The sequence below is a fragment of the Aythya marila genome (genome assembly GCF_965140915.1).
Source record: "Aythya marila genome assembly, chromosome: 22".
NCBI lineage: Eukaryota > Metazoa > Chordata > Aves > Anseriformes > Anatidae > Aythya > Aythya marila.
The window spans coordinates 609,221-626,974 of NC_139063.1; the positions used below are offsets into that span (position 1 = coordinate 609,221).

The following is a 17,754-nucleotide window of genomic DNA, read 5'->3' on the forward strand; positions in this document are numbered from 1 at the left end:
CAGCTCCTTCTCCTGGCCCAGCCCTTGGTGGCAGCAGGACCCCTTTCAGCAGTCCCAGCCCAGTCGCCCTTTCCCTCTTTTACAGCCCCGGCTCCATCCCAGTACCCAGAAGTGGAAGAAAACACAAGCCCTGAGCCCCAGGGCCCTGCAGAGGGACTTTGGGTGCTGACCCCACTCGTTCCCCGTTGGTGACACACGTTTCAAGGCAACAGCTCCAGCTCCCAGCTGTCCTCACCCAGCCCTGGGCCCTTCCCTGCCCCTGCTGAGGGGACGGCAGGGCTGGGATTTCTGCTTGGAGAGGGGAATGTGAGAGCAAGGTATAAATACCCACAGAGATCAGCGCCGGGGAGGAAGTGTTGGGTGTCACCCGCAGGCGCTGCTCCCCGCTCCCCAGCTGCTTCCAGCCCCAGGTCCCCGATCCCGCAGCCAGCACTTTCATATCATTCCTCCCTCCGCCCCCCTTCCCTCTTGAAAGAGGGAAAATAATAGGGCCTTTGTTGTGCTGCTCGGCCAGGCACCACGCAAGGAGCTGCAGGGGGGCAAGGGGCTGCCGGGCACCGCCACCGACCCCAATCCCTGCACAGGGACCCGGCTGGGGCTGACACCCCCAGAACAGCAGCCAGACCCCTCCCCACAGCCTGCAGCCTTCCCCCCCGTTTGTGTGAATCCGTATTAGCAGCCCCTAGAGTTCAGATTCTGCACAGACACGTACAAACAGAAACCAGTTTAATATTTACATCATTAAGTTAATTCAGCTCCATAAAAAAAAAAAGAAAGAAAAAAAAAAAAACAGTTTTCTAAATTAGTGTCATATGTACAGACAGCAGAGGTGAGCCCACGTCCTCGGCGCGGTCACACCGACAGTGTAATGTACACCAACCATCCCCCGGCCGCGGCCCCGCGCCGCTCCGTGCCCCCCGGGACCGGGGCCATCCCTTGGGACCAGCACCATCCGTGGGACCAGCACCATCTGTGGGACCAGCACCATCCGTGGGACCAGCACCATCCGTGGGACCAGCACCATCCGTGGGACCAGCACCATCCGTGGGACCAGCACCGTCCCATGGGGCAGGGGAGCCCCCCGGGGTCTCCGTGTAATGTACACTACCGGCTCTCTGCGGGCCCAGGCCCAGACGGGCGCAGAGCTGGTGGCGCCGTCACACGACGCTGGGTAGCTCTGTGTTGTCCGACTCGGAGCTGCTGTTGCTCTCCTCCCTGGGGAGAAATCGCGGGGAAGGGGGCGTGAAGCAAGGCCTGGCGCTGCCTCACGGCCCCGTGCAGCCCTTCACAAGCGGGGCGGGCGCCGCGCTGGTCCGAGCCCTTCACGCCACCTCTCTGGAGCCCAGGATTGGGAGAGGCAGCGCTGCTCACCCCGCCGCCCACGGCTCCCGCAGCATTCCCGACCGGTCCGGGCCTGATCCTGCCCCCGCACGCCCCACACCGGGTCCCGGAGCCGCCGCTCACCTCAGGTCCTGCAGGGCTTTCTTGTTTTCCCTCCGCTTCTCCTCGTTGATGGGGTACAGGTTGAAGAGGAGCAGGCCCAGCAGGATCAGGCCCACGGGCACGGCCGACACCAGCATCTTCAGCGTGAAGTTGACCTCGTTGGGCTGGGAGCAGCCCCGGGTCTGGTACCCTGCGAAGCTGTGCACAAAGGGGTCTTCAGGAAGAAGGCTTGCAGGAGGCAGCCTGCTCCCTGCAGGGAGCTCCGTGGGATTTAAGCACCCCCGACACACACACAAACACAGCCCCAACACACACACCCCCCCTTTGGGGAGCAGGGACCCCTGGGTGGGGGCACGAGAGCGGCCTCCCTGCCCCTCGGCACAAGAACTCACTCGAGGCTGAGCGTGGAGATGCCCAGGGAGACCCCCGAGGTGAACTTGGTGAAGAAGACGTAGAAGGAGAAGAAGATGGCTTCGTGGCCGCGGGACTCGGGGTGCTGCAGCTTGAAGTCGTCTACGACATCCGGGAGCATGGACCTGCGCAGGGCAGGGTGCTGAGCACAGTGCTCTGCCCGTCCCTGCCGGGAGCATCTCCCTCCAAGATCCCCCCTCTGGGGCTGAAACTGTCCCCAGATCCCCCCGAGGACCGGGGAGCGCCTGCCCCACTCCTGGCACAGGGTGGCACCGGGACCTGCACTCACCAGGGCAGGAGGAAGGTGGCCGCCACACTGATCCCGGCCGCCACGGCCACGATGTAGGTGACGACGAGGTTACGGGGCAGGAGAACCACCAGGATGAGGAAGGGGATGGCAGGCTGCGGGGGGGACACATCCCAGGTCAGCCTCCACAGCACCCATCCCAGACATGGCCGGGGAGCAGCGGTGCTGCTGGAGCCTGCAGCCACCTCCACCGGCCTCAGCCCCGTCTGTGACAGCACAGGACGAGGGGCAGGCACTGGGATGGGGTGGCCGCAGCCCCTGCCCAGCTCTGACCCCCCCAGGAGGGTCTCAGCACCGCTCGCCCATGGGGAGAGGCCGCAGCCATGCTGGAGGGCGCCCACTCACCGCGATGCCCACGTAGACAGCAGTCTTCTTCCCAAAGCGCGTGAGGAACCACTGCCAGAAGGGGATGGTCAAGGTGGCCGAGAGCTACAGAAGAGGGGCCGGGGGGTCACCCGCTGGCCTGGGCCCCCCCAGGGGCACAGCTCTTGGGCCCCCCCTCACCCAGCACCCCGGGTTCCAGGTGCTGGCACGTGGCTGCACCGCCTGCTCCGTGCTCACCCCATCCCTCACCCCATCCCTCGCCTGCCCCACGCAGGGTCAGGAGAGCCGGGGATTGGCATGGGCACGAGGCCAGCACCAGCCCGCAGGGACGGGCGAGGGCTCGGCTGATCCCGGGCGTGGGAAGGGGCCCGATCCGGCCACCACCGCGTGCACGGCGTGGCCAGGAGCCAGGTCCCGCAGGGCTCTGGCACCTCACACCTCCCCACCCCACGGGGCCGGGAGGGTGGAAAGGGCTCCGAGGAGCTGCTGTGCCCCATCCTGGCACCAGCACCGAGCTCCTGTTCTCAGGCGGGGGGAAGGGAGATAAGTGGCCAGATTCGGACAAAAGGCCCCCACGGCTCCTGTCCTCCCCATCTCTGGCCGCCTTTATGCGGGAACAAAGGCGGTGCTGTTCCTGCCAGCCAGCACGGCCTTCGCAGGACACTCGGCGGCTCCTTCTCCCTCCCCTGCTCCCGGGGGACCTTCGGTCGCTGTCCCCGCAGCCCCCGGCCTCCCTCCCCGTGCCAGCCCCCAGGGGAGATGCTGGATGCCACCGCAAACATCCTGACACTGCCCCAGCCAGGGGGCTCTGGGGGGAGCGTACGCACCATGATGACCAGGAGAATGTTCTGGAACTTGTTGCGGAAGCCCAGGGTGTAGGTGCAGAAGAGGGCGAAGTTGCCCTCCAGCAGCTGCAAAGGAGGAGCAGAGCGGTCAGGGGGAGACCCCCGGCCCCGAGCAGAGCCCAGCGACTGCTGCCCGCCACATCCCCGGCCCACCGGGCTCCCACCGGGCTCCCACCACCCCTGAGCCCCGCGGCGCTCACCATGAAGGCCAGCGAGGTGAAGAGGAAGCCGGTGATGAGCTTGATGTAGGCGCCGTGGTTCATCACCAGCTTCAGCCCCCGGAAGAAGGAGACGGGCTCGTCCGACTGCAGCTCAGAGGACTCTGGGGAGCAGAGCAAGCCCAGCATTAGACCCACGGGCACGGCACCCTGGGGTGCAGCACCCCGAGCCCGCAGAGCACCCCACGTGGCTGAGTTCCCTGCAATGTGGGAAGGGACCCCCCGCCCTCACACAGGGTCCCTCGGCCCCGGGGGGCGTGGGGTGGCCGGGCTGATTTGCCCAGGACAAGCAGCAGGCGCAGAGCAGAGGCATGGCAGGGACAAAGTTCCGGACTTTGGACCCCACCTCACTCGGGGATGCCCCAGCTGGCACCAGCGACCTTGGCCAGCTGAAGCTGTGCGAGATAAGGTTTATCTGCCAGCACACAGAGCTAAGTCCTCGGGGCCGCGCTGCAACACGCCGGGGATGCTCTGTGCTCCTGCCCACAGCACTGCCACTCTGCAGAGCCTCCCCAGGTCTCCTGGGGGACCCCAGCACTGCCTGTCCCCCCCCTTGGGGCTGAGAGACCCTGGATGAGAGGCTCCAGGCTTTGCCTCTCGTGCCGGGTCAGTGCAGACACCCTCCTCCAGGAGCCCCGTGCCTCCCCGCACCCCTGCAGCCTCACCTCTCTTCTCCCGCACGCCCACAGACAGGATGACGGCGCAGAGGATGTAGAGCCCCCCGATGACCCCCGCGGCGACCATGTAGGCGTTCCTCTGCGCAAGAAGGGGAGCGGTGAGGGAGGGCTCGTGCCGGCAGCCGGCACTGCCCGGGAGCAGGGCAGGGCCCTGGGCTCACCATGTCCGTCAGCGAGCCGGTGTAGTGCGTCATGTTCACGTCCCCCATGGAGGCCGAGGCGTTGCTCTCACTGACGAAGACGGGGCTCTGGATGCAGGGGGTGACCACCTTGCCCACGATCTGGCCCTGGATGGCGGTGCCCAGCACAGTGCCCAGCACCTCCACCGTCATGCCTGGGGGGAGGCAGCGGGACTGAGCGCAGGGCTCCGAGCCCCCCCCAGCTGCCCCCTCCCCAATTTGCTGCCCTGTGCCGGCGGGGCTGAACCAGCACAGCGCTCCTGCAGCTCCATCCAAACCCGAGGGAAAGGCCCCACGTGTGCAGGGCAGGAGAGCAGCTGCTGGGAAACTGAGGCAGGGAGGTGAAGCAGCGCCCGGCTCTGCTACGGGGCAGAGCAGCAGGAAAATCTCAGGGGCTCGGGGCTGCCGTCCCCTGCTCCGGGCACTCGGCTGCGAGCAGGAGGAGCGGGGACAGGGGAGCGGGGAGGGCTGGAGCAGCCCTGGGTGATGCTGGTCCCCCCCAGACCTCGGGGTGGGGGTGTGAGAGGTGAGCCCTGCCAGCTCCTGGCTGAGGGCAGCCCCCAGCAGCTGCCCCCCGGGCACGGTGGGGAGGGGAAGGAAATGCTTACGGTACGCGGTGGCCGAGTCCCTCTCGCTCTGCTCCCTGCTGATGAACATGGTGAGCGCCGAGTAGGGCACGTGGAAGCACTGCGGTGGCACGGGGAGAGCTCAGGGCAGGAGCGGGGGGCACCGTGGGGCTCAGCGGGGGGCAGGGGGTGTCCGCCGCGTGCCCCGTCCGCTCCGGCAGGCACAGAGCCCAACTCACCGTCACGAGGGTCTGGAAGAGGCAGTAGAAGACGAGGTACCACATCACCTGGCCCCTGGAGATGTCCGGCACGAACCAGATGAGGAAGTAGGAGATGACAGCGAACGGCGTGGAGAAGATGATCCTTGGGGAGGACACAGCGTCAGCCTCACCAGCTCACGGAAAACCCACTGCCCAGCCCCCCCTGCCACTGCACCGACAGTGGGGGCTCGGGCACCTGATTTTGGGGGTCCCCGAGCTGCCCCGGGCAGCCCCCCCCCGCTCTAACCCGCGGTAGGAGGTGGGTGCCAGGGGGTGACGCAGCCCAGCTGCGGGTCCCAGGGGCTGGGAGGGGAAAGGGCTGACTCAGACTTCCAGGGAAGAGCAGCTTCTGCCCCGGCAGCCTCCCCGCCGCAGCGGAGGGGATCGGCGTGCTCCTGCCCTCGGCTTCCAGCCCGGCCCCGGCCCTCCCCGCAGGCAGCGGGACGGAATCACCTCCTGCTGCCCGCAGGGCTGGGGACCCTGAGCCCGCATCCCCCCGTCACCCCATTCCCCTGGACGGGGCGAGCAGCGGGCTGCCTCCTCCCTCCTCGCAAAGTGCAGCTGGGGCTCGCGGGGGATTGCTCAAGCACCGAGCTTTTGGCAGCCCTGGCGGGGCAGCCAGCGGGGGGGTGGCAGCGAGAAGCCGCCCGGAGCATCCCACAGCCCCCGTCCCGCTGCAGCCCAGATGGGGACGGCTCGGGGAAAGCTCCCGGGTCCCCCGGCGCTGGGGTGGGAGGAATCCCTCCTCCTCCTGAGGAACTGATCCAAGCCTTGAGGCCGCGTCCAGATCGGTTTAGGAGGCTGGTTTTGCTCGCGGATTTGCCAGCACCCCGTGCCCCACAAACTGCTGAAGGGAGGCTGTGTCCGAGAATTAAGCCAGCAGAAGCAGATGCGGGACAGGGCTGCGCAAGGTCAGGGCTCTCCCTCGGCCGCTCCGCAGCGAGGGTACAGGCAGATCTTTCCACCCCGCTGACGTACAGGACGCAAAGTTTAAATTTAAAGCTGGAGGGGGTGGGGGGGGGCGGTGCGAAACCAAATCTCCATGGATGGAGAGCAGGCAGACGCGCCGCACAGGACCCGGAAGGACCCAACACATGCACATTTTTTTACGTGCACGTCACCCCGGGGGGGAGGACAGGGGCGAAGCAGCCCCAGCCACACCTCTCCCGCGCTCGCAGCCGCGCAGCCGTGGAGCTGGGGAGGGTCTCAGTGAGTCACCCCGCACGTGGGAACCACGTCACGGCTGCCACGCTGCCAGCGCGCGCACGGCCCTGAGCCCCCACGGGACCTCCTGGCGGGCCCCCAGCGCCGGGACGAGGGCGCTGAGCCCCGGCTGAGCCCCGGAGGGCGCGGGGGCGAGTGACTGCGAGTTACCCCGGGCCGGGCAGGGCGGCTAAGCGGCTCGGAGGAGGCAGCCCCGGTGCGTTCGCCCGCTCATTGGCCGCGTGTGATGGCGTGTTCCTTTGTGGCGCTCGCACGCCCCTTTCTTGGCGCTTAACCGTTTGTAAACGAGGAGCTGGCAGGGGTCAGAGCTGACCGGGAACTCTGAGGTCACCTCCACGTCAAGGGAAAGTTTGGGTCACCAGGAAGCCCGGTGGGGGGTTGGGGAGCAGGAAAAGGCTCCGGGAATGGGGCAGGGGAGGGCAAAGCCAGGAGATGAGGTGCCGGAAGGAAACGTGATGAAAGAGAACTTCTGAAGAAAGCTGGAGGGCTGGGAGGCGATCTGAGCTCGCTCTCCATCTTGAGCAGCCCCGTGCCTTGAGCCAGAGCCACCGGCACCCGGCCGGGCTCAGCCTCACCGGGCAGCCCAGCGGGACATCGGGCAGCAAACCCACACCGGGGCACACCGAGGGTTTGGGGACGGGCAGCAGCCTCTGAGGCCGTCCCACAGCCACGTCCCACAGCACCACGCTCCTGGCTTCACACACAGGGAAACTGAGGCAGGGCTGCAGCCAGGGCGGCCGCGTCCCCACACAGCCAGGGGACCCCAAACCCACCCGGCTGGGGGCAGCTCAGCCCCATCCAGGTCGGCCTCAGCTGCTCGCCCCGAGCCCCGACCACCACCTGCACGCTCCTCGCCCAGCTCCGCCGAGGGGCCCGGCACTCAGCGAAGGCTCTGGCTAATTTTAACGAGGCGAGAGCCATTTGGAGGAATGCGGCGGCTCCGTCCCCACCCCCTCCTTGAGATTAGGGAGCGCGGAGCCGCGGCCGAGCGCGGCTATCCTGCACGCCCAGCCCCGCGCTAATCTCCGGCCCCAGACCCGTGCGGCTGGGGGGAAGCTATTTCGGGCCATGCGCCCAGCCTGCCTCCAACAACAGCCGGCACCGCTGCCCGGAGCTATTCCTGGGAGCCCTGGAAGCAGAGGGTATAATCTGCGGGGGAAAGGGCTCTAATTGCACCCCCCCTGCCCAGCCCCTTCGCTGTGCTGTATCTCGGCGATCCCGCAGGCGTTATTTCGGCACGGGACGTGCCAGCAGGTCCGCACTCGGGCATTATTGCCCTGCAGCCCTTCTCCTGCTCCTGGGACCGCAACGCTCGCTGTCCCGCACAGGGCAGGTGTTTGGGGACGTCCTGCCTCGTCCCACGCACAGTCCCTTCGGGGCTTTGTGAACACCCCCAGCTGCCCCGACCCCCCCTTAGCCCCCCTGTTAGCGCCCAGTGGTGGTGTGAGCACCCACGTGCAGACACCGGGGCCGGACCGCTGCTGTTCCTGCTGGAGGCACGTCCTCGTGACCATCAGCTGGTGCCCCAGCACCCCACGTCGGCACACACACCCCTGTCCCTCCTCCCCACGGCCACGATGCCACCTGCTCTGCTGGCAACGTGTCCCTGCCACCGGGCACAGGTCGGTGGCTGCCGCATGAGCCAAGCCCAGCACCCGAGCACGGCACCGGGGCAGCTCTGGGGGGCTGGAGCAGCTCCAGGAGTAGTGGAGCAGAGGAAAACCCAGTGCAGCTCATATGGGGCCGGGGGGGATAACAGAGCACAGCAACCCCCTGCTGCTGGCAGCACCTCGGGCTCTGTGGGGCACTCAGCACCCTACTGGGGTGAGGGGGCTGCGGGCAGGGGCTGCCCCACACGGACCTGGTGGTGCTGGGCAGGGGCAGCGGGCGCTGCAGGCGGCTCTTACCAGGGCATGAGGCGGCCGAAGCGGGTCCATGGGGTTTTGCTGATGAAGAAGCCCACCAAGGGGTCCGTGATGGCGTCCCAGGCTCGCCCCACGAACAGGATGATGGAGGCATAGAAGGGGTCCAGCTGCAGGGACGAGTTCCTGCGTGAGGGCAGAGCCCCCGGGCTGCCCCCGCCGATATCCAAGACCCCTCTGGCTGCCCCCCCATGGGACCTGGTGTCCGTTGGGGAGCAGGATCAGGTCCTGGGGTCTCCGTCCCTCCCCCAGTGGGACCAGGGGCACCGATGTGGGCCCTCCCCACTCCCGCAGCCCCACAGTGGGTCCCAGCAGCTGGTACTGGGGCTCCCAGACCCCCCCCCGCCGGTCCCGCAGCTCCCCAGGGGCCGCGTCCCAGTCCCAGCCCGGGGAAACTGAGGCACGGGGCGGCCGCGGGCGGGACCGGGACCGGACCGGGACCGGGACCAGGACCGGGACCGCTCGCCCCCAGCCCCCCGCAGCCCCCAGCCCCCCCCGTACCTGCGCCACGTCCAGGAGGTAGATCTGCAGGAAGAAGCCGAGCGCGCAGCCCGTGGTCTGGTACGGGGCCCCTCCGACGGCGTAGCACAGCTTGCTGCACACCGACAGCCGCTCCCGGCACTCCTGAAACGCGGCGGGGTCAGCGGCACCGGGACGGGACCGGGAAGGGACCGGGAAGGGACCGGGAAGGAAGGGACGGGGACGGGACGGGGACGGGACGGGGACGGGGACGGGACGGGGACGGGGCTCACCCTGCGTCGGGACTGGCGGCGGGCGGGCGCCAGGAGCCCCGCGGCGGCCACCGCGACCCCGGCCCGCTCCGCGCCGCCGCCCCCGGCCATGCCGAGCGCGATGAATGGGGCCCGGCCCCGCCGCCCGGCCGGCTTCTACCGGGACCGCCCCGCCCCGGCTGCGCCGCCCCCCCCCGGCCCTGCCTCCTCCTCCTCCTCCTCCTCCTCCTCCTCCTCCTCCTCCTGCCGCCTCCTCCAGCCCCCAGCCCCCTCCTGCTGCCCCCCCCCGCTCAGCCCCTGTCCCCCCCTTTGTCCCCGTCCCTTGCAGGGGTTGCACGAGGCGCCCCTCAGAAGCCCCTTCCAGCTCGAATTGCCCCAAATAGTCCCCAAATGGGGAGAAACAAGAGGGGAGGTGGTGTTATGGGGGCGCTTCAGAAGCACCAGGACGAAGCCCCCGTGCAGACACATGCACTTCAATGCCCGGTGCCCTCCTCCCAAACCAGCGAGTGTGATCCCGATTTTGCCATGAAGCCCCAGGTTAGTTAATTCTCTTAAGAAGCCAGTTCCTGGAATCGCCTGGCAGTGAGGAACTTGGCTTTGTGGTTTGTTTGTTTAAAACACTTCCAGACATCGAGGGCTCCAGAAGCAGCCTTGGCAGTGGGAGCCGCAGAGGTCCCAGCAGCAGGCACCAGGCACCCTGGGGTGCTGCGGCGTCCCACGAGGGGAAGGCCGAGGGCAGGGGCTGAGGCTTGGCCTCTGGTGGCCCCTTCCAACAAAACCAAAGTGCCAGCGCCGTGTCACCTCCATGGCAGCCGCCAGCCCTGCTCTGCTCAGGCCATCCGGGTCCAAAGATCGCACCGAGCCGCGCCATGGGATGGGGCCACACAGCACAGCCGGCGTGACACCCGGCGTGGCACCCAGAGCAGCACCCAAGGTGACACCCAGCACAGCACCCAGCGTGGCACCTGGCACAGCACCCAGCACAGCAGCACCATGGCCTGATCAGTGCCTGGGGTGCTCTGCTCCCCATCTGTGTGTAAGCAGGGATCTGCTGCGGGGGGGTGATCAGCCAGGATCTGCAGTACCCCGCTCTGTGCCTCAGTTTCCCTCACCACAGCACCTTTCAGGGGAGCACAGGGCACTCACAGGGTGCCTGGAGGGGCCGAGCACTCCCAACACTTTCGGCATTCCTGTCCTTGAGCTAAGTGCTGGAGCTGCCTCCTGGGCAGGCGCAGGCTTTGGGAGAACAATGAGCGGCCCTTTCGTGGGGAGATTGCCAGGTAGGCGCAGCCCTGCCTCGCGTCTGAAGCAGGAGAGGCAGAAAGACCAGGATTTCCCGGGATTAGGAGGATTTTCTCCCGCACAATATCTGGGAGGGGGGATGCTGAACCTTCCTCCCAGGCTGATGCTCCGGGGAATCCTCACAACAATAAAGGAGCTGCCGAGGGCCAGCCCCGAGGAATGTGGCTGCAGCAGGGACAGGGACGGGGATGGGGACGGGGATGGGGCTGAGGGCTGCTCTGCCGGGTGCTGGCTCTGCCGCCACGCCTGCCGCCCTGCCTGCGTGTGTCACGGGTCTGGCACGGCTCAGAGCCGGGCTGAGCAAGTGTGAGCACACCCGAAACCAGACAGGGACGGGATGGGACAGGGGACAGGGGACAGGAAGGGGAGGCTGGGGACAGACAGCAGCAAGCCTGGAGCCACTCGGGGGGCACAGGCTGCTGCTGGCAGTGGCACCACTCCCCTGCTCGGGCACAGCCCAGCCAAGCTGCAGGGCACCCCCTGAGCTCGAGGCACCTCTTGGTGTGGGGCAGGGTGTGCCATGGGCATGATGTGTCCTGGGGGGGCAAAGAGGTGCCAGGGCCGGGGCTGGGGCCGTGTTTCCCTCTGTGCTCGCTGGACTTTGCTGCCTGCAGGATTCAGGGCGCGTTGCCGTGCCCCAGCCCCAGCTCCCCGGGGCTCTGAGCGCTGGCCCCGTGCAGCCAGGCCGTGTTTCACGGGCTGTGTTTTGTGGTGCTCCTGCACCCCGCAGGGCCTCAGACAGGCGTTTCGCAAGGGCCTGGCCAGCCCCCACGGCCACGGGGACAAAGGGGATGCGGTGCACGGCAGCACGCAGCTCGCGTCCTGCGCTGCCCAAACCTCTCCCGCAGGACCTGGGGAGCGTGTCGCAACGCTGGGGGGACAGGAGGGGGCTGGGGGGGCACGTTAACAGGGGGCTCGCAGCCTCGCTGCCCCTGGGGACCTGGGAGCCCCGTGGGGACAGCAGGGTGGCTCGAAGGCCGCTTCAGGATGGGGCTGGCCAGAGGCAGAGCCCAGAGCTCAGGGTGCCCACTGGGGTGCCCCGTGGGGAAACGCTGCTGTCCAGAGCTTCAAAGTCCAGCCCTGCTGTCAGCGGGGATCCAAAGGGCACCGAGGTGTCGCACACTGGAGCCGTGCCAGCTGCTGGCTGGGCTGCAGCAGCTCCTGCAGAGCCGTGCCAGCCCAGGGCAGCGTGGTGAGAAGCCTGCACAGCCCGTGGCAGCTCCTGGCCCTGCTGGATGCCCCGCAGCAGCCGCCCGCCCGCCCGCCCCTGTTTGCACAGCTGGCACAGGGCTGGCGCCACGAGAGGCTCTCAGATCGTGTTTGCCGAGCACCTGGTGAGGCCGGGCTCAAAGGGCTGCGTGGCCCCTCCAGCCCCTCTCCAGCGGTGCTTCCGCACCCTCAAAGCATCCGCAGCTCCTTGAAGCTGGGCCGAGCTCCGGCCGCGCCCTGGGAAAACCGGGAGAGGTCCCGAGGCCACCGGGGAGGGGGAAGGAAATGGGAGGGGGATGGAGACGTGGCCATGAGCTGTAGGACAGAGGAGCCTTGCTGGTGCCTCCGGGCAGTGCCAGCTCTGTCCCCAGCCCTGAGCACCCGTCCCCAGCTCGCCCCCATGGCACAGGGGCAGGAGGAGGCCCCGCAGCCCCCTGGCAGCTCAGCGCCTGCTGAAGATGTGTTTAGGAGAAAAGGGGGGGCTTCCCCTGCGCTCCCTGGGCTGTGCGGGGCCTGTGGGGGGGATCGGGATGCTCAGGGCTGCTCTGCATGGGTGGGAGGGCACGTGGGGTGCTGGGGCCATCACGGGGACCCCATAGCACAGTGTGTGGGGTCTCTCCCTCTGCCAGCCCCCTCCTGCCAGGCTCAGCACCCCCCTTGCTGTGCCAGCCAGGTGTTTGGGGCTGGCCAAGCTTTGTAGGTGCAGCTGCACCCCAACCCAGCCTGGAAGGGGCTGGGGCAGCTCTGGGGCATCCCCCATGCTCGGGGCAGTGGGGCAGGCACCAGCCCTGTGCCCGCTGCAGGCCCTGCTCCCCGCCTCCCCCCGGCTGCCCCCGGTTTGGCAGCGGGGAAACTGAGGCACGGAGCCGTGCGTAGCCCCCGAGACCCTGCTCCTGCTCAGCTGGGGGCACCCAGAGCCCGAGCTGGGAGCTGGAGCTGGGCACTGGGAGCTGGAGCCGAGCCCCGATCCCGGCAGGTGGCGCCCGGCGCCCGCCGCTGGCGGCTGCTGAGCCCCGAGGGGCCGGGCCGGGCCGGGCCGGGACAGGCCGGGGCGGGATGGGGAGGGATGGGGAGGGGATGGGGAGGTCCGCGTGGGGTTGGCCTGGGCTGTACTGGCTGATGCCGACCTGTGCTGGACCACTGTGGTCTATTCTGGGCAGCGCTGAGCTCTGCCGCTCCGTTCTGGGCTGTGCTCGGCTGTACCGGGCCACGCAGGACAACGCGGGGCCGCACTTGGGCTGGCCTCACTGGTCCGTGCTGGTCCTGGACAGGGGCGATGGCTCCCTGTGGGGCCAGGGATGCAGCCAGGGACGCGTCCCCAGCCCCACGGCTCCTAGCGGTGCTGGCTGGGACCGATCCTGCAGCCCTGACACCTCTGGGTGCTGAGCAGGGCACTGCCAACTGCCCCCTGCATGGGCTGTGGGACTGGGTCCAGTGGGGCCGGGACGCTGCGGGGACACGGGGCGGTGGGGGAGTGCTGGGGGGAGCTGCTCATCCCAGGCTGTGCGGTGACACCTGTGACAATGCTGCTGTCGTTTCGTGGTGCTCGTAACCCTTTCTAGAAGGACTTCGGTGCTGGAGAGGCACAAACTGGGGGAGCTGCACGTGGAGAGAGCTCTGCTGCACCCTGCGCAGCCCCTGGCTCCCAGCTCTGTGCCCCCTGCTGCCGGCGGGGACGTCCCCAGGAGGCAGAGAGTGCCCAGCCCTGCCTCTCAGGTTCCAGCAGAGAGCCGATCTCCGCGGCTCCCAGTGACGGTTTTCTGGCATTCCCGTGTCCCCCCCCCTCTTTATTTTGGCCTCCTCTCTGTGGGAGCTGGTGGCGAAGCTCCTGGCTCAGCCTGCGCAGGTACGAGGTGGGCAGGAAGGGGCCCCCGGGGCTGTCTGGCAGCGGGCGAAGCCTCCCACGACTTGTCCCCAGCCCCGGTTTGGTGGCAGGGCTGCACGCCCCCCCCCTCGGCCCGGGTGCCCCCAGCCCCGGTGTTCCCTGCAGGGATCCCAGCTCCGCAGTGCTGGTAAGGGGGTCCCCGAACCCCAACCTCTCCCGGGGCCGGGAGGGGAGCTGCACTCAGCGGGACAGCCCCGGCCCCCCCAGCGCCCCGCAGCCCGCCCGGTGCTGCCCGGTGCAGCTCATTCCCCCGGGGGGGTCCATGGGATGCAGGAGCCCCGCGGCTCGCGGTGATGCTCTCTCTCCCCTCAGGCCCGCCCTGCTCCATTCTCACGCCCCGCGCCGCGATTTGGTTGGGAATCGTGCAAATTTGCGTCCAGGGCAAGAATCTGACCCCCAGCGAGCTGCGCCCGGCCCCGCCGCACCGGGGGCTCCGCCGCGCCCCGCGCCCGGGGAAACTGAGGCACGGCCACCAGGGGGGCGGGGGCGAGAGGCGGGGCCACGCCCCTTATGCAAATATAAGCGTGGTGATTGGGTGCGGGGCGGGGTCGCCGGCCGCAGACAGGCTATAAGAGAGGGGGGGGAACAATGCCCCGCCGTCCCGGCTCGGTGCCCGCTGCCGGCGCCGCCGCCGCCACCCGCAGCGCCGGGCGAGCTGGGTGCGGGGGGGCCGCCCCCGGCCTGAGCTGGGCTGGGGGAGCCCCGGGGGTGCCCCCGTTCCGCCCCCACCCCCCCCATGCCGAGATGGAGCGGGACCCGTCCCCGCACTACTTCTACGACCACGACGCCGGGGAGGATTTCCACCGCTCCACGGCGCCCAGCGAGGACATCTGGAAGAAGTTCGAGCTCGTCCCCACGCCCCCCCGCTCGCCCCTGGGCTCCCCCGGCGATAAAGGCTGGGGAGGGGGCGCGGAGGAGCGGGCGGGCGGCCCGGCACGGCCGGAGGAGCCCGAGTACCTGCTCGGCCCCGGCCCCATCTTCGGCAACCTGAGCGCCTTCATCCTGCGGGACTGCATGTGGAGCGGCTTCTCGGCCCGGGAGCGCCTGGAGAAGGCCATGACGGAGAAACTCGCCCCGGGCCCGCCCAGGGCGGCCCCCCACAAACCCTCCTTCGGCCAGGATTTGGGCTTCAGCAGCTCGGTGAGCGACTGCGTGGACCCCGCCGCCGTCTTCCTCTGCCCGCTGGCTGACAGCAAGGTCCCCGCATCCTCGGGATCCGAGGGGCAGAGCGACTCCGGTAAGGAGCGGGGCGCGGCGCTCCCCCCGCACCCACGCGTGGCCTCCCGCGGGGCAGCGCCTTCGGGGGGCTGCGGGCGAGCCCCGGGCCCGGCTCCCCCCCCGCGGGGTCCTTCGGCCGCTCCCCTGCCCGGGGGCTCCCGCTCGGCGGCTCCGTGCACCCCCCCGCAGGCGGCTCCCCCCGGCCCCCCGCTCGCCGTCCCCGCTGGCGAGGGGCGAGCTCACGCCTCGCTCGGGAAAGTTTTCCCCGGCCCTGCGGGGGGGCTCTGCTGCCGGTGGGAGCCGCCGCAGCCCCCCCCGGGCCAAGAGACGAGGCAGCCCCGGGCTGCTCCGGGGCGGGCGGGACCTCCCCGACGGCTGCGGCACCCCCGGGGCTGTGCGGGGCCCCCAGCTCCGACTTTCCTACGCCCCCTCCTCCCGAGGCCGGGGGGGGGGGATGCGCACCGGTCCTGTTCCGCCCCCCCCCCCCCGTTAGCCGCCCGGTAGCGCGGCCCCGCCGTGCCGTGACCCCGTTAAGAAATCTGCCGGCGGCGGCGGCGCCCCGCGCGGGGCGGGCACTAATGGCATTAGGGGCCCGCGGGCCGTAAGCGGGTCGGCCCTAAGAGGCTTAGCCCGGCCCGGCGGGGGCAGGGGCCGGGGGCGCGGGGGTCCCGGGGGTCCCGGTGCCGGGGGTCCCGGCCCGGCCTCGCCACGTGGGCGCCGAACAAAAAGCAACAGCGTGCGAACAATGCCCGCCGACGGGCGGGCGCGGGGGCCAATGGGGGGCCGGCGGGGTGGGGCCGGCACCGCCGGGCAGCCAATGGGAGCCACCCGAGGGCGGGGCCTCGCTGCCCGACTTTTATTAATGGGAATGGGGGGCACGGGGGCGCGCACGTGGCGGGGCCGCGCGGGGACTGCTTGGGGGCTGGGGGGTGTTCGGGCCTCGCCGCTGCCCCCTCCTCAAGGGCTCCCCTTGGCCCCCCGGGGGGTTTGGCCCCGGCTGCGAGGGGGCTCGCGGCTTGGGAGGGCCCCGGGGGGTCGCAGGAGCCGGGGGAACAAAGGGCAGCGCTGCCCCACGGCCCCATCCACAGCCCCGACGGGACATGGGGGGCTCAGAGCGGGCTGCTCATGGGGTTAGAGCCCGTCCTGGCCCCCAGCATCCCGCTGACCCCTCCCGCAGGTGGGCTCGGGCACTTCTCGCCTGTTGCCGCTTTGCACGCGTTGCTCCTGGTGCAGAAGCGAGGCCCCAGCCTGGGCTCTGGGTGCGTGGATGTGCAGGGAAATCCTCCGGTGTGGGGGCACTGCGAGAGCCTCCAAGTCGTGTAATCCCTGCCGGAGGTCATGGGATGCTTTTGCAGAGCATCACCAAACTTCGGTGGGGTGGGTGTATGGTGCTCTGCGGAGCCCACGAGGGGCTCCCAGCTCACGGGGATTTCTTTGCCGTGTCCCTTCTGAGCAGAAGGCGAGGAGATCGACGTGGTGACGGTGGAGAAGAGGCAGTCGCTCAGCCTGAGGCAGCCGGTCACCATCACGCTGCGCGCCGACCCCTTGGACCCCTGCATGAAACGCTTCCACATCTCCATCCACCAGCAGCAGCACAACTACGCCGCCCGCTCGCCGCCAGACGCCTGTCCCCAGCCGGAGCCACCCCGGCGGGACGAGGAGGAGCCGCTCAGCACCACGGAGCCGACCCCTCCTGGCACGCTGCCTGAGCCCGGCTTGCCAAAAGCCGGCACCAGCCCCGGCTCCGACAGCGAGGACGTGGCCAAGAGGAAAAACCACAACTACCTGGAGCGCAAGCGGCGCAACGACCTGCGCTCGCGCTTCCTGGCGCTGCGGGACCAGGTGCCCGGGCTGGCCAGCTGCCCCAAGACGCCCAAGGTGGTGATCCTGAGCAAGTCCTCCGAGTACCTGCAGTCGCTCATCAGTGCCGAGAGGAGGATGGCGGCCGAGAAGCAGCAGCTGCGGCTGCAGCAGAGCCAGCTGCTCAGACGGATTGCTCACCTCAAGGGGCACTAGCACGAACCCGCCCCCACCCCGGCCCTAGCACCAGCCCCGTGTCCCTCTCAATTTGCACATTTTTGATTTTTGGTTATCTGTCGAACTCTCGCTCCTGGGGGCAGGAGCGCGTGGTGGCCGCTGCACAAGGGGCGGCTGCGGCGCTGCTGGTGGAGGTAGGGCCCCCCTGGGACACCCCCCTGCCTGCAGCTGCCTGTGGGCACTGAGAGCTGGGAGACATCTCCTGGTGAAGCTTCCTTAAGTGACTTCTCTGATTCAGGGGCTCCACTCTTCCACCTCGCTGGCAGCCCCCGGCTGCTGGTCACTAACAGCCCTGCTGGGAGCTGCACCAGGCCCCCACCCTGCCTAAACACCCCAAAGCACCACAATCTGCTTCGGTGGGTCCCAGCGTGTTCAGGGGGATCCCAGCGGGATGCGACCCACTCTGAGCAGTGTCCCAGCCATGATCCCCTTGCTCGTGGCGTGCCCGTGGCTCGGCTGGACCGTACCTCACTCTCCTACCACTTGGTGCAGTAGCTTGTCTTGGATTTTTGTGTTCTAGAACCTGCTGCTGTAACTGCGAGTCTTATACTGGAGGCTGTGTTTTTATACTGTATTTTTGTACCACTTTTTGAGAAGTATTGGTAAAGAGTTTGCTTTTTATATATATATAAAAAACTTTTTTGGAGGGGTGGGGGGCTCCTGCTGTCAGGGAAGGCTCCGTCCTGCTGCACTTTATGGAGATCAGGAAGGGGCTCATTCCTGCTGGACCCTTGAGCCGAGTCCTGGCAGGGGCTGCTTCCCACCTTGCAGCTCTCCATCCCACCCTCTTGCAATAACAGGGGTTTTTCCTCGTTTCCCCCCATCCTTGTGAGCACCCCCTGGCCAGCAGCCGCTTAAAATCCCTGGCGGCGCTTTGGGCTGTGCCCGATGGGGGGGGCACCCCGGGGTGCTGGCAGGGACGGCCCCGCCGGGTCCCGCTGACCTGCTGAGAACCGTTAGAGTTAACACTGTGGTCGGATTTAGCACTTTCTTCAT

General features: G+C 68.6%; 2 protein-coding genes across 2 annotated transcripts; one reads left to right on the forward strand and one right to left on the reverse strand.

Annotated features, from left to right (window-relative positions):
• Positions 1–709: 709 nt before the first annotated feature.
• MFSD2A (MFSD2 lysolipid transporter A, lysophospholipid) lies at positions 710–9,240 on the reverse strand. Its single transcript, XM_082777657.1, has 14 exons — positions 9,129–9,240; positions 8,878–9,000; positions 8,362–8,486; positions 5,210–5,333; positions 5,013–5,091; positions 4,387–4,559; positions 4,214–4,304; positions 3,531–3,652; positions 3,313–3,396; positions 2,507–2,590; positions 2,144–2,256; positions 1,836–1,979; positions 1,465–1,641; positions 710–1,215 (listed from the first exon to the last, which is right to left on the reverse strand). Exons 1-14 carry the CDS (start codon positions 9,216–9,218, stop codon positions 1,158–1,160), a joined length of 1,587 nt encoding a protein of 528 aa, XP_082633783.1. The 5' UTR covers positions 9,219–9,240; the 3' UTR covers positions 710–1,157.
• A 4,877-nt stretch (positions 9,241–14,117) lies between these two features.
• On the forward strand, positions 14,118–17,754 carry MYCL (MYCL proto-oncogene, bHLH transcription factor). Its single transcript, XM_082777385.1, has 2 exons — positions 14,118–14,740; positions 16,178–17,754. Exons 1-2 carry the CDS (start codon positions 14,248–14,250, stop codon positions 16,735–16,737), a joined length of 1,053 nt encoding a protein of 350 aa, XP_082633511.1. The 5' UTR covers positions 14,118–14,247; the 3' UTR covers positions 16,738–17,754.

Coding starts and splice junctions, on each gene's coding strand:
- MYCL (XM_082777385.1), top strand. CDS start 14,248: ATGGAGCGGGACCCGTCCCCGCACTACTTCTACGACCACGACGCCGGG. Junction 14,741..16,177: donor CGAGGGGCAGAGCGACTCCG/GTAAGGAGCGGG, acceptor CCTTCTGAGCAG/AAGGCGAGGAGATCGACGTG.
- MFSD2A (XM_082777657.1), bottom strand. CDS start 9,218: ATGGCCGGGGGCGGCGGCGCGGAGCGGGCCGGGGTCGCGGTGGCCGCC. Junction 4,560..5,012: donor GGACTCGGCCACCGCGTACC/GTAAGCATTTCC, acceptor GCCTCCCCCCAG/GCATGACGGTGGAGGTGCTG. Junction 2,257..2,506: donor CTGTCTACGTGGGCATCGCG/GTGAGTGGGCGC, acceptor TCCCCCCCGCAG/CCTGCCATCCCCTTCCTCAT.